A 13215-nucleotide genomic window follows, 5' to 3' on the forward strand; every position below is an offset into this window, starting at 1 on the left:
TGTCACGGGGGCTTCGAGCACCACAGCCCCCCAGCATCCCTGTCTCAAGCTTCATTTGCTGCTTGCTGCTGAACTGAGAGATTTTAATCTTTTAATCACGTTATGAGCCGAGGTGGTGCCGGCCACGCACAGGAGGAATGTCTGGAAGTCAGCAGCTCCTGTCGCAGCGGGAGCCCATCCTGCCCCCACCCACACGTCCCCACTTGGGGACCCCTGTCCTCCCCAGCCCGGCTTGTCCTGCGGCTGAGCTGGGACCCGGGGCAGAGCTGGGAGCAGGGACCAGGACCAGCCTGGGGCCCGTGCCAGAGCAAGGATCGGCTCACAAAGAGCTGCCGGGACTGGAGCTTCCCCACCGCAGCCCGAACACAACGAGAGCTCTGAGCGTGCGGGTTCCACTCCTCCCCTCCCGTGTTTTCTGAGAGAGGGGAGCAGAGGGGTGTCCGCAGCCCAGCCCAGCACAGCGCGGAGCCGCGGCAGCCCCTGCGGAAGAACAACAAAACCCTGGAATTAGAGATGTGCTGGGAGTTTACTTTACCACAAAAAAATGTCAGAAATCCGTATTGTTTGTACAGGGATTTGCTGGGGATCGCTAGATAAAAGCCTGGCAGGGACCAGTCGGGGGGAAAAGTCGGCCGGCTCCTTTTTGGTGGCGAGAACCCACGGCCGAGAGAGGGGACAGTGCCTGGCCAGCGTGGGGGCTCGGGGCAGGGCAGGGACAGGGACAGGGACAGGGAGGGATGGGGACGGTGAGCACCCACCCTGCCCAGCTCCAGGACAAACGACAACACACGCAGCCCGCTCTCACATCTGTTATGTTTTAGTACTGCTCATGTCTAAAATGACCAAAACCAAGCCAAGCGCCCACAGCCCCTCGCTCTGCCTCACACTGAGTGAGAGGCCCGAGGGTGCCCTGGCCAGTGCTGGGTGCGGGCAGGGGTGTGGGCAGGTGAGAGGGCAGGTGAGAGGGCAGGTGAGAGGGCAGGTGTGAGGGCAGGTGTAATGGCAGGTGAGAGGGCAGGTGAGAGAGCAGGTGAGAGGGCAGGTGTAATGAGGGCAGGTGTAATGAGGGCAGGTGTAATGAGGGCAGGTGAGAGGGCAGGTGTAATGAGGGCAGGTGTAAAGAGGGCAGGTGAGAGCAGGGGTGAGGGCAGGTGTGAGGGCAGGTGAGAGGGCAGGTGTAATGAGGGCAGGTGAGAGCAGGGGTGAGGGCAGGTGTGCGCGTTTCTGTGCAGGCAGGACACCCCAGGCAGGCTCCTCCATGCCTGCTGCCAAAGGGGACTTGCGCAGCTCCAGTGAATGCATTTAAATAACAAACTCATGATCAGCAAAAGCAAAGGCATCTTAACCACACTTCCTAAAATAGCGACTGGCACCTGTTCCGGGCGCCGGGCAGTGGGGGGCCCGCGGGGCTGTCCCGGCCCTGGCACGGCTGGCAGCGCTGGAGGGCACACGCGGTGCCCGGGCTGGGGGCAGCGCAGGAGGCGCTCGGGGCGCTGCTGCAGGGCGGGCGGGCGGTGCCAGCAGCGGCAGAGCCATGCGGGGCTGGGCTCCTCCGTGTCCCCGGGAAGGCGATGCTGGCCGAGCTGCCACGGCCCCGGGGCCACGTTGTCACAGCGGTGGGTGTCTGCTGCTGGGGGCTGCTCTGACGGGCTCCCCATGCCCTGCAGCACGGTGGGCACGGGGCAGGTGGTGGCCAGAGCAGATGGGGAAGCTTTTGAGGGGGAAGCCGGGCTCTTGCCACAGCCCTGGCTGGAGTGGGGGTGCCAGGGCCAGGCTGCGTCAGGGTGCCCCAGGCAGGGTGGGTGCAGGAGTGCAGAGGGACCCGCCCGGGCACTCAGACCACGAAGCTGAGCCCGTAGGTCATCTGATGGCCGTTGTCCCAGGCATAGAGCACCTTCTCCTTGGGGTTGTAGTCGACCTGCGTGGTGAAGGAGTAGTGGTTGAGGAAGGGCAGCCGGAGCTCTGCCTCCGTGTCCGTGTGCGTGTCGAAGGCATAGGAGATCTGCCCTTCCTTCTGGCTGTAGGTGTCCACAGCATAGAGGATGCCACAGATGATGAAGCAGTTCCCGTAGGTGTTGCGCTTCAGCCCCGTCTTCCAGGTGGTTTCCTTGCGCACCGAGAGGTCCACGGGGTCCAGCCGGCTGAGGACGATCACCTCCTGCTGGGAGTAGTCATAGTCCACCGAGGGGTAGATGACCCAGAGCCCGCTCTCATCCACGGCGAAGTCGATGTCCGAGTGGCCCCTCCACTTCCAGGGCGTGGTGTCCTCGTACACCACATCGTGGAGCTGCGCCCAGCCCGCCACGTAGCGCTCCTTCAGGTCGTACTTGATGATGTTCTTGGTGAAGGCTCGGTTGTAGTAGAAGGCCCCCCTGTACACCACGTGCCCCGTGCCAATCCAGTTGTAGGGCAGCTTGTAGAGGTTGCTCCAGCGGCCTGTGGGTGGGTGGGAGAGGTGTTGGGACCCTCCACAGCCCAGGGGTCCCATGCACGACGGCCAGAGCATGCCGGCAGCAGAAGGGGCCTTGTGTCACCCTTGTTGCCCTCTGGATGCTCCCCTCAGCTGCCCACCGCCCCAGGGCCCAGCACAGCTGGTGTCACCCACCTAGGGGCAGCCAGGGCCCCTGTGCCCGCTCGGCCGCTCGCCCCTCACCCTGCTTGAAGCTGTCGAGGCTCCTGAACTCCACCAGGCTGTTGCCATAGTAGTAGTTGGTGACGTAGATGCGGTCATCCTTGGCTGCCGGGTCCTTCATCCAGGCCCCCTCGTTGCGCCCGTAGCTGTGGTGCTCCCTGGGGGGCTGCACGGCCTCGATGGTGCCTTCGCACTCTGCCTCCTTCACTGGGTGCGAGGGGGAGGAAGAGGAAGGCTTACCCCTGCCCTGGCACCCGACCCCTGCTCCGTCCCTGCGGCAGATTCCTGCTGGCTTAGGTTGGCAGGGCACCGGGAGTGCGGGGCTGGGTGCCCTCCAGGCTGGGTGCCCCCTGCCAGCCGCCCCTGTCACCCACCTCTGTTGGGCGTCTCGGGGTCCCCGGTGCTGTCGGTGCCCTGCCCGGGGGCGCTGCGGGCGGTGCTGCGGGGCACCGGGGCGGTGCTGGGCACGGCCGTGCTGCCGGGCACGGTGCTCTCCGTCTGTGCAACAGCCCGGGCCGGGGTGCCCTCGGCTGGGGCGGGTGGGGGGGCCCTGTCCTCCTGCTGCTCTGGCACGGCCGCCCCTCTCACAGGGCTCTCTGTGGGGGGACGAGCCGGGGGTCAGTGAGTTTGCAGGGCTGGGGGTCAGTGTGTTTGCAGGGTTGGGGGTCAGTGCGTGTGCAGGGCCGGGGGTCAGTGTGTTTGCAGGGTTGGGGGTCAGTGTGTTTGCAGGGCCGGGGGTCAGTGTGTTTGCGGGGCCAGGGGTCAGTGTGTTTGCAGGGCCGGGGGTCAGTGTGTTTGCGGGGCTGGGGGTCAGTGCGTGTGCAGGGTTGGGGGTCAGTGTGTTTGCGGGGCTGGGGGTCAGTGCGTTTGCAGGGCCGGGGGTCAGTGCATGTGCAGGGCTGGGGGTCAGTGTGTTTGCAGGGCCGGGGGTCAGTGCGTTTGCGGGGCTGGGGGTCAGTGCGTTTGCGGGGCTGGGGGTCAGTGCATGTGCAGGGTTGGGGGTCAGTGCATTTGCAGGGCTGGGGGTCAGTGTGTTTGCGGGGCCGGGGGTCAGTGCGTTTGCAGGGTTGGGGGTCAGTGCATGTGCAGGGCCGGGGGTCAGTGCGTTTGCAGGGCCGGGGGTCAGTGCGTGTGCAGGGCCGGGGGTCAGTGTGTTTGCGGGGCCGGGGGTCAGTGCGGTTGCGGGGCCGGGGGTCAGTGCGGTTGCAGGGTCAGGCCCTGGCCCCCCCTCGGTGAGGGGTGCCCTCCCAGCCCCCATCCCTGCCCTGCCCAGACTCACCGCGGCTCCCGGCCGGACCCTCCGCTCCCTGCCCGACCTTGTAGTAGGTGATGCCCCGGACCACAGTCTGCTGCTGCGCCAGGGGCTTGGGCTTGGCCGTGGGCTGTGACCCCGCCTTGGCCTTGGTGTTCTCCTTTTTGGGCTTTTCGGGCTTCAGCGGCTTCTCCTTGGGCGCTCGGGGGGCTGCCCTGTCCCCCAGGGCCTTGCGGGGGCTGGGGTACCGTCCTGCCTCCTTCTCCCGGCCCCCTGTCGTGTCCTGGGGGGCACAGCCTGGTCAGACCCCCTGCCCTCCCATGCCCTCCTCTTCCCTGCCACCTCTGTGCCAGGCAAAGGGCACAGGCACCAGCCCAGGGTTACCCCAAGGATCCTCCCCAAGCCTGGGGGAGCCTGGCCCTGCCTGGCAGCACCCGCTGTGCCTGCATGGGGCTGGGCCCCGGGGTTCCTGTGCCTTGGGGTTCCTCTGCCTCGGGGTTCCTGTGCCTTGGGGTACCTGTGCCTTGCTCTCGGGGATGGCAGCCGCGTCCTTCTGCAGCAGCTGGTAGCCCAGGTTGGAGATCTCCTTCTTGATGCTGATCATGATGTCAGAGTAGTTCTCGTAGCGTTTCATCTGGTCAGTGAGGTGCTGGACGCTCTCCTTCATGAAGTCATTCTCCCTGCTCAGGTTGGTCTTGATGGTCTGCAGGAGAGGAGAGGAGAGGAGAGGAGAGGAGAGGAGAGGAGAGGAGAGGAGAGGAGAGGAGAGGAGAGGAGAGGAGAGGAGAGGAGAGGAGAGGAGAGGAGAGGAGAGGAGAGGAGAGGAGAGGAGAGGAGAGGAGAGGAGAGGAGAGGAGAGGAGAGGAGAGGAGGAGAGGAGAGGAGAGGAGAGGAGAGGAGAGGAGAGGAGAGGAGAGGAGAGGAGAGGAGAGGAGAGGCTGGAGCCCCACTCAGGGGCTCACAGAGCTCCTGAGCTGTGCAGGGGGGAGCACTGCGGGCATGGGGCTGCTGGAGCTCGCTCACCTCCTCCAGCGTGTTCATCTGCGCCACCACCTTGCTGATGTAGGAGTGCACCTTCATCAGGTCCATGCTGTACAGCGTTCCCTCCAGCAGGTCCACCATGGCCTGCAGCTGCAGGGGGACACAGGGATGGGGCCTGGGGTAAGGGCTGGGGCACAGGGCACGGGGCACAGCGCACGGGAATGATGGCACAGCATGGGGAGGGGGCCTGGCCCCAGTCCCACCACAGCACAGATACCTTGAAGAGCTCGGGGGCCTGCTTCTTCAGCTTCTCCATCTTCCACTCGTTCTCGCAGGGGTTGAGCGAGGAGGGCGGCGCGGTGCAGGAGCACCGGCAGTCAGCCCCCGAGCTCACTGTCTCCACAGTGTAGAAATCCTCCACGCGCGCGCTGCCGCTCCGGACGCGGCTGCAGGCGTCCCTGCTCAGCGGCCGCAGGATGCACTTGCAGCGGCAGTCGGAGCCCTCGGACGTCATCCGGACCTGGTCCACGTCCCCCAGAGCCTGAGGGACACGCCATGAGCCCGGTGCCCACCCGGGTGTCCTGCAGAGCCAGCCCCAGCACACCAACACAGCCAACCCCTCACTGTGCTTGCCCACAGATCTCCCTGTGCCCCTGGCTGTGCCCAAAGGAGAGAGGCACTGCCTAGGCCAGAGCACCCTGTCCCACCGCTCTGCAGCCGGGCTGGCAGTGACAAAGCCCAGGGACCTGCTCATCCCTGCAGTGCTTTGTGGCCCAGGTACTTCAGTCTCATTTCCCTGGCTGCTTCCCAGCCTCCCGCAAGACCTCAGTGAGCAGGGATGGTGGCAAGAACACCCAGCAGTGTCTGTGTGAGCAGGGATGGTGCAAGAACACCCAGCAGTGCCTGTGTGAGCAGGGATGGTGCAAGAACACCCAGCAGTGCCTGTGTGAGCAGGGATGGTGGCAAGAACACCCAGCAGTGCCTGTGTGAGCAGGGATGGTGGCAAGAACACACAGCAGTGTCTGTGTGAGCAGGGATGGTGGCAAGAACACCCAGCAGTGTCTGTGTGAGCAGGGATGGTGGCAAGAACACCCAGCAGTGCCTCAGAGAGCAGGGATGGTGGCAAGAACACCCAGCAGTGCCTCAGAGAGCAGGGATGGTGCAAGAACACCCAGCAGTGTCTGTGTGAGCAGGGATGGTGGCAAGAACACCCAGCAGTGTCTGTGTGAGCAGGGATGGTGGCAAGAACACCCAGCAGTGCCTCAGAGAGCAGGGATGGTGGCAAGAACACCCAGCAGTGCCTGTGAGAGCAGGGATGGTGCAAGAACACCCAGCAGTGCCTCAGAGAGCAGGGATGGTGGCAAGAACACCCAGCAGTGTCTGTGTGAGCAGGGATGGTGGCAAGAACACCCAGCAGTGCCTCAGAGAGCAGGGATGGTGGCAAGAACACCCAGCAGTGCCTGTGTGAGCAGGGATGGTGCAAGAACACCCAGCAGTGCCTGTGTGAGCAGGGATGGTGCAAGAACACCCAGCAGTGTCTGTGTGAGCAGGGATGGTGCAAGAACACCCAGCAGTGTCTGTGTGAGCAGGGATGGTGGCAAGAACACCCAGCAGTGTCTGTGTGAGCAGGGATGGTGCAAGAACACCCAGCAGTGCCTGTGTGAGCAGGGATGGTGGCAAGAACACCCAGCAGTGTCCCTGTGTGAGCAGGGATGGTGCAAGAACACCCAGCAGTGCCTCAGTGAGCAGGGATGGTGCAAGAACACCCAGCAGTGTCTGTGAGCAGGGATGGTGGCAAGAACACCCAGCAGTGTCTGTGTGAGTAGGGATGGTGCAAGAACACCCAGCAGTGCCTGTGTGAGCAGGGATGGTGCAAGAACACCCAGCAGTGTCTGTGTGAGCAGGGATGGTGGCAAGAACACCCAGCAGTGCCTGTGTGAGCAGGGATGGTGCAAGAACACCCAGCAGTGCCTCGGAGCAGGGATGGTGGCAAGAACACCCAGCAGTGTCTCAGTGAGCAGGGATGGTGGCAAGAACACCCAGCAGTGCCTCAGAGAGCAGGGATGGTGGCAAGGACACCCAGCAGTGCCTGTGTGAGCAGGGAGCAGGATGTGGCAAGAACACCCAGCAGTGCCTGTGGGAGCAGGGATGGTGCAAGAACACCCAGCAGTGCCTGTGTGAGCAGGGATGGTGGCAAGAACACCCAGCAGTGTCTGTGTGAGCAGGGATGGTGCAAGAACACCCAGCAGTGCCTGTGTGAGCAGGGATGGTGCAAGAACACCCAGCAGTGTCCCTGTGCCCCCACGGCGGCTCGGAGCCCACACAGGGTCCCTTGTCTGTGGTGACACGCAGCCACCTCGGGGTGAGCTCGGCCCCTCAGTCTGCCGCGATGGCCCGAGGCACAGGCTCAAGGACTCCCTTGTTTCCACACATGGCCCTGATTCACGCCGCAGAGCCCAGGGTGCTTTTCGGCCAGTTTAGCTCATTTCTCCCGCTGTGCTCAGGAACAGGGGAGCTGGGTCCCTCCCAGCCCCTGCCACCGGCCGTGCACCTGCGGGGACCCCAGGGCTGGCAGGAGCGTGGCCAGGCCGCTCTGGGTGTCCCACGGGTGGGGATGTGCCTGCTCCGAGCACCCCGGAGGGTGGGAGAGCAGGGAGAGGCAGAGCGGTGACCCCGCAGGGAGAGGGCTCTGCCCACAGGGACTCTGACTCATCCTGGGAAACAGAACGGTGGCAGAGCTGGGAAACGAGCTGAGCTCTGGCTCCCGGTCCTCCCCGGACCGCAGCGGAGCACAGAGCGGCGTGGGAAAGGGCAGAGGCCCGCGGGCTCCATGTCCTGCCCCAAGGCAGCGCCCAGGGCCGCACAGGGATGGATCCTCCGGCTGTGCTGTGGCACCGGGGCTCCCTGAGCTGGGCACGGACCCCGGCTCCCCACAGCCCACAGGGGCCAGGGGCTTCCCCCCCTTTCTGAAGGGCTGCAAACCCTCACACATTTTGCATTTCAAAAAACCCTCTTTCGTTCAAAGGGAAACCAGGTCCTGCTGGCTGAAGGGAACACTAGGACGCCAAAGGGCTGTAAATTGAGCAGAATCTAATCAAGCTCTCAGCAGGGAGCGGGGCAGGGACCCCTCCCCAAACACCACCTCGCAAGTCCCCGGGGCCCCTGACCTCCCCCACGGCCACTGGCGCTTGTGCAAACAGGCAGGACGGCTCCCAGCCCGGCCACACACCCAGCAGCGCCCGGAGCTGGGCTGTGCTCGGGGACAGTGTCCATCCGTGTGCTGCCCGCCGAGCTCACATCCCTGCGGGAATCCCTGGGAGATGCTCCCCACTGCAGGCCCGCCTCAGGTCCGAGCTGGGCTCCCCCGTTCCAGAGCAGCAGCCCCCGGTGAAGGCGCCGCTGCTGCTGGAGCCCATCCCGGCCCGGCACAGCTGTGACCCCACCGGCTGTGACCCCCCTGCTCCCAGCGCCTTCTGCAGGGCAGCGCTGCAGGAAGCTCGTTCTGCGGGAGCAGGGGACCCTGGCTGTGCATCCCCTCCTGTGACACTGACAGCGGGGAGGTGTCCGAGGCACAGAACCTCTCCAGGGCACGAAGGACCGGCCCCTTCCCCGAGACCCGCCCGGCTCCGGCCCCGTCCGTGCCGCGGGGGCAAACGCGCTGCGGGTGTCCGCACCGAGCCCGGGCCGCCGCCCACCTTCAGCGGGGCCGTAACGCTAAACCTCGCTGCGCCGTCTGCCAGCTTCCCTAAACAGGAACTGCATGCTCTATTTATACAGAAAAGCCCATAAGCAAGGAAGTATTAAAACCAGGCTCCCACGCGGGGAGCCTCTGTGAGGGTCCGCGGTACCTCGGCCGGTGCCCTCTGTCAGCCCGTGCCCGGCTGTGCCCGGCTCTGCAGGGACAGCCCACGCCAGGGCACCACAGACCCTCTCCCAGCAGCACACAGGTGGTTGGGGATGTGGGTGCAGAGGGCAGCCCGTGCTGCTCTGCTTTCTCCAGGTGGGAATCTGTGAGCTCCCCAAGAAACCCGCGATGGGGCTGATGCAGCCCTGCAGGGCTCTGCTGATTCCTTCCCTGGGTCCCCCACTCTCTGCAGACCCCAGCCCAGGCTGCTGCAGCCTCTCCTCCCAGCGGGTCCCTGTCCCCGGGGCTGCACACCCATGGCTGCTGTGGGAGAGTGTCCCTGCACTTTGCTGAGGGTTTCCTCACTGCGAGTTTTATGAGCTGGGTAATTTTCCCTGTTTCCGGGACCTCTTGCAAGAGCATCCATGTGAGCACAGAGTTTGTGACATTATTTGGAGAAAGCGGGACCTTTGACAATGACCCTTGGCCAGCTTTAAAGCTGTCCCTTGGCTGCTGCCAGAGGACTCGTCTCGGAGGAAAACACGCTGTGTTGATAAGCTGTGGCACAGCACGCCTCTGGCACAGCTGCCGGGAGGCATGTCCCCGCCACGGGAGGGAAACCATGTCACCCTCCTCTTCCTCCTCCTCCCAGGCTTGGCACAAGGTGTCAAACACGTCCTGCAGCTGAGGCAGAACGGGGCTGGCAGGGCTGGGCCGTGGCTGACGGGGGCCAGGCCCCGGCGCTGGCGCTGCTTGGGCGTCCCGTGTCAGTCATGGGGACACAGCCGTGCCAAGCGTTTGTGTGGCACACGCATGCCCGCCGATGCGATCTCATCGGGAAAACACCTCTGAGCACAGCAGGCAGCACCTGCGGGCAGGGAGACGGCACCGCGTGGATCGCCGAGTCCTGCCAGCATCACCCCTGGCACCCCGCCGGGAACCCCAGCAACAGGGCATTCCAGGCTTTGGATATCTGTTCCAAGCTAAGTGCTGCCCGACAACAGCTGCGTTAGCGCCGTTTCCCACCAAATGTCTTGGAAAATCCTGTCTTTTTAACACTGGGTGATCCTAGCAGTAGCTGCTCCCACCACCATTGCTCTGGGCTGGGTCCCGGTGTCCCGGCCCCGCTACGGCCACTGACCCCGTGGGAGACGTCTTCCAGCTGGAACCGAGGGCTCCTGAGGCACGGGGGAGGCGGGTTCCCCCCGCTGCCGGTCCCGCTCCCGCTCCCCATCCCCGCGGGGAAGGCTTGTCTGGGCTGCTCTCTCTGGCACGGAGTCGCTCATTGCAGCGCCCATCACCGCAGCGCCAGGGCTTGGGCACCTTCCAGCCGCTGAACGCGCCCGCAGCCCGGGTCACTGCCTGCGCCGAACCCCCGCCCGCTGGGAGCACCGGCACCCGAACCGGGACCCCTCCCGGGACCCCCGCCCGCCGCCCGTGTCCGGCCGCGCCCCCGCCGCTCCGCCCGGGCACAGAGAGCAGCGACCGCCGGGGACACCGGGCCGGTCCCGCAGCGACGGGGCTGCCCCTGCCCGCTCCGACCCCCGCCGTGACCTCTCCCGGCCGCGATCGCGATCCCGGTCCCGACCCCAGTCGCTGTAGCTGCCGGTCCGGCCCGTCCTTACCGTAGCGGCGCCGCGCACCGCGGCCAGCGCCGGGAGCAGGAGCGCGGGGAGCAGCAGCGCCCGCATGGCGAGAGCGGCGGTGACCGCCCGCACCGAGCGCCGCTCCGCCCGGCCCGGCCCGTCCCGTCCCGGCGGCGGGGAGGAGCCGCCCGTCCCGTCCGCCCGTCCGTCCCGTCCCGCCCCGCCCCGTCCCGCCGGCGGCACCGGCCCCAGCAGCGGCGCGGGGGCGGCGCGTTCCCCCGGGTGGAGCTGGCCGTGCCCGCCCCGGGGCTGCCGCCGCACCGGGGCTGCCGGTGCCCCGTGCGGGGCTGCCCGTCCCTCCCCGGGCTGGCCGGTCCCCCCCTCCGAGCGGGAGGCGGTGTCCCCGGGCAGGCGGCCCGGACCCCCGCCGGGCTGTGCGCTTTCCCCGGGCTATGCCCCGTGCCCGGTTTCGCCCCTCTCGCGGTGCCCCGTGCCCGGTGCCCGGTTCCCCTCTCCCGGTGCCGCGGGCAGCGCTCGGGGCCCGGCCGCCGGGTGCCCCCTGGCGCCCCGCCGCTCCCGGTGCACCGGCCCGGGGCAGCCCGCGGGGCGGGGCGGGGGCTCGGGGCGGGCCGGGGGCGCGGCCGTCGGGGCCGGGCCCGGCTCCCCGCGGGCGGCGCTCGGACTACGGCTCCCGTGGTGCCCCGGGGGGGCGGGGCGCGGCCGGCCCGGCCGAGCGCGGCGCGGCCCTGGCTGTCAGCAGCGCCCGAGCGGCCATGGGGCAGCGCGGCCGCCGGGGCCGCTGAGACCGCCGAGCCCCGGCCCGGCCCGGCGCGGCCCCGGCGCCGCCATGGAGCTGGAGCCGCCCGCGGAGCTGCCGGAGCCCCGCGCCGCCAGCAAGGGGCCGCCCCGCAGCGGTGAGTGCAGAGCGAGGGGTCCGGGCGGGCCGGGGTTCGGGGCCGGCGGTACCGGGGGGCTCCGCCTGCCCGATGCGGGCCCGCAACTTTCCGCGGCCGCGGGGCGCAACAAAGGGCCGTGCCCGCCCGGTGCCCGGTGCCCGGTGCCCGGGCCGGGGCCGGGACCCGCTCGGGGACACGCGGGGGTCGCCGCCCGCAGCGGTGCCCGGGGCCGGGCCGGCGTGCCCCGCGGATCTCGCCCGCCCGGCAGGAATCGCCTTTGCCCCGCTGCTCCAGGGCCCGCGGGGAGCGTGCGGCGGAGCGGGGCCGCTGCCGGCTCGGGCCGGGCGCGCCGGGGCTGCCCCGCTCCCGGTACCGGCGCCGTGTCCCGGCCGTGCCCCGCGGCTGCTCCCGGTGCCCCGCGGGTGTCTCGGCTCAGCCCCGGAGCCGGTCCCTGCCCGGGTTTATGGGCACCATTTGGGACCCTTTTACACTTCCCGTATGCAGATGCCGCATCTGCACTTGAATGTCCCTGCCAATTTTTATGGTTTACAATTGCATTTTACCATCTTAAGGTACTCGGGTTCTCTACAAAGGGTTTGCTCAGACAAAAGAGGCTTTTTATCAGCAGCATCCTCGGTTTTCGAGATACGGGCGGTACCGAAAGATAGGCGGTGTGGGAAGGGCAGAAATGGGCATTGCTGTAAGCGCCCCGATGTGTAACGTGGAGTTGTCCCTGGAAGCGCTTTATTCCTCCTCGCTTAATTAGATGTCCAATTGGATGAAAGACACTTAATACTCTTAGATACTTTAATAACACTCTTAATGCTTTAATATAGCTTTAATACTTTTTGAACTTTCTGATTTAATTTGTGAAGTGTCTGTTGCTTTAGTGTCCCTAAGAGCACAACAATATTAATGCCTTGTCCACATTTGCTATTTTTCCCAGAGATGTGGGATTTTGAGGGAAATCTCTTTTGATTAATCAGATTAGCTGTAAGAGTTTTTTGCGTAGCTGTTTCTTGTGACAGATGTACCTGTGGCTGTGGTTAGTCTTTTGAATGGGTGATGTAACAACCTTTTACTACTTTGCCTTCAAAAATGTGAAATACTGCCGCGGTGTTGAGACATTGCTTGACCTTCAGTCTTTCTAAAGCCTTTGGGGGAGGAGCAGGAAAGATTGGGTTGTTAATTCATGGTTTTATAAAATACCTGCAAATGATAATGGCAAACGAAGGCTCTGAATATTTCATTTTCTTAAGAAAGATTCATAGTGCTTCTGATACCTTGAGGAACAGCATCTTAACAAAACCAGTGGAAATTGTAGGAGGACAGAGGTATAAAAGTCAGATTGTATTCTTGGTGTTAAAATGTTAATGTTAAAATCATTAATGAACTTAAGCTGTGCACGTGGCTTCTGTGTTAACCCAGAGTAAACTGCTGCAAGTTTATTGGCGCTTCAGTGAGAGAAGCCTCAGGATAACTTTGAAATGCAGGGTGTACTTTTATTTCAGCAGTTACAGGCAATTGCAGCCTCATTATTGGAGGGGACACTTGACGTTCTTAGAATATAAGATGATGGTTTTCACTTGCCAATTTGAGTACTTCCTCTTCCATGTAAGAAACGTATTTTGTCATTGAGCAAATCAATAGCAACGCATAAAACCAGTTTTTTTAAAAGCAATTTCATTAAGGCATTCATTTTTCCTGCAGTAGTAGCAATTATTTCACAACAGGGTCCCATTTAAGATCAGTCTTGCTATAGCTTCAGTTGGCATCTTTTTCCTCTGTGAGACATGATGGCTTTTACATCGTTTTAATTATTTAATGTCTTGGGTAAAATAGGGACACAAAAGATTAGCTGGAATTAAGGTAGCTTTGGACACTTTGTTGTGTACTGTGGTCTTGGAAGACAGATTTATCAGGAACTAAACAGAAAACTTGAATTTTGTGTTCCCGTAAAACTATCGGAGTTTCAGATGGGCAGATTACTGATCTGGATAAACTTCATACCAGAGAAGAGAGGA

The 13215-nt window shown here is 64.0% G+C and overlaps 2 protein-coding genes and 1 long non-coding RNA gene across 6 annotated transcripts in view; 2 read left to right on the forward strand and 1 right to left on the reverse strand.

Moving 5' to 3' along the window:
- Positions 1–934: 934 nt before the first annotated feature.
- Positions 935–1216, forward strand: LOC135455070 (uncharacterized). Of its 2 annotated transcripts, none has more exons than XR_010442245.1 (3): positions 935–994; positions 1058–1129; positions 1164–1216. It is a non-coding gene; the product is annotated as an uncharacterized LOC135455070 (long non-coding RNA). The 2 variants fall into 2 exon arrangements; XR_010442246.1 differs by having other exon boundaries at positions 975–1018.
- Positions 1217–1315: 99 nt separating this feature from the next.
- OLFML2A (olfactomedin like 2A) lies at positions 1316–10483 on the reverse strand. 2 transcript variants are annotated; one of them, XM_064727912.1, is made up of 8 exons: positions 10335–10483; positions 5143–5406; positions 4908–5015; positions 4402–4587; positions 3912–4167; positions 3007–3228; positions 2654–2839; positions 1316–2436 (listed from the first exon to the last, which is right to left on the reverse strand). In XM_064727912.1, exons 1-8 carry the CDS (start codon positions 10398–10400, stop codon positions 1835–1837), a joined length of 1890 nt encoding a protein of 629 aa, XP_064583982.1. In that variant the 5' UTR covers positions 10401–10483; the 3' UTR covers positions 1316–1834. The 2 variants fall into 2 exon arrangements, with proteins under 2 accessions (XP_064583982.1, XP_064583981.1); XM_064727911.1 differs by lacking the exon at positions 10335–10483 and having other exon boundaries at positions 5143–6270.
- Positions 10484–11082: 599 nt separating this feature from the next.
- Positions 11083–13215, forward strand: part of NR6A1 (nuclear receptor subfamily 6 group A member 1) — a 74000-nt gene continuing 71867 nt past the window's right edge. For both annotated transcript variants that reach the window (XM_064727676.1, XM_064727677.1), the window contains exon 1: positions 11083–11209. In XM_064727676.1, coding sequence (XP_064583746.1) covers positions 11143–11209 — 67 coding nt within the window. In that variant the 5' untranslated portion in view covers positions 11083–11142. The remainder of the gene's footprint in view (positions 11210–13215) is intronic.

The sequence above is a fragment of the Zonotrichia leucophrys genome, chromosome 17 (genome assembly GCF_028769735.1).
Source record: "Zonotrichia leucophrys gambelii isolate GWCS_2022_RI chromosome 17, RI_Zleu_2.0, whole genome shotgun sequence".
Classification (NCBI taxonomy): domain Eukaryota; kingdom Metazoa; phylum Chordata; class Aves; order Passeriformes; family Passerellidae; genus Zonotrichia; species Zonotrichia leucophrys.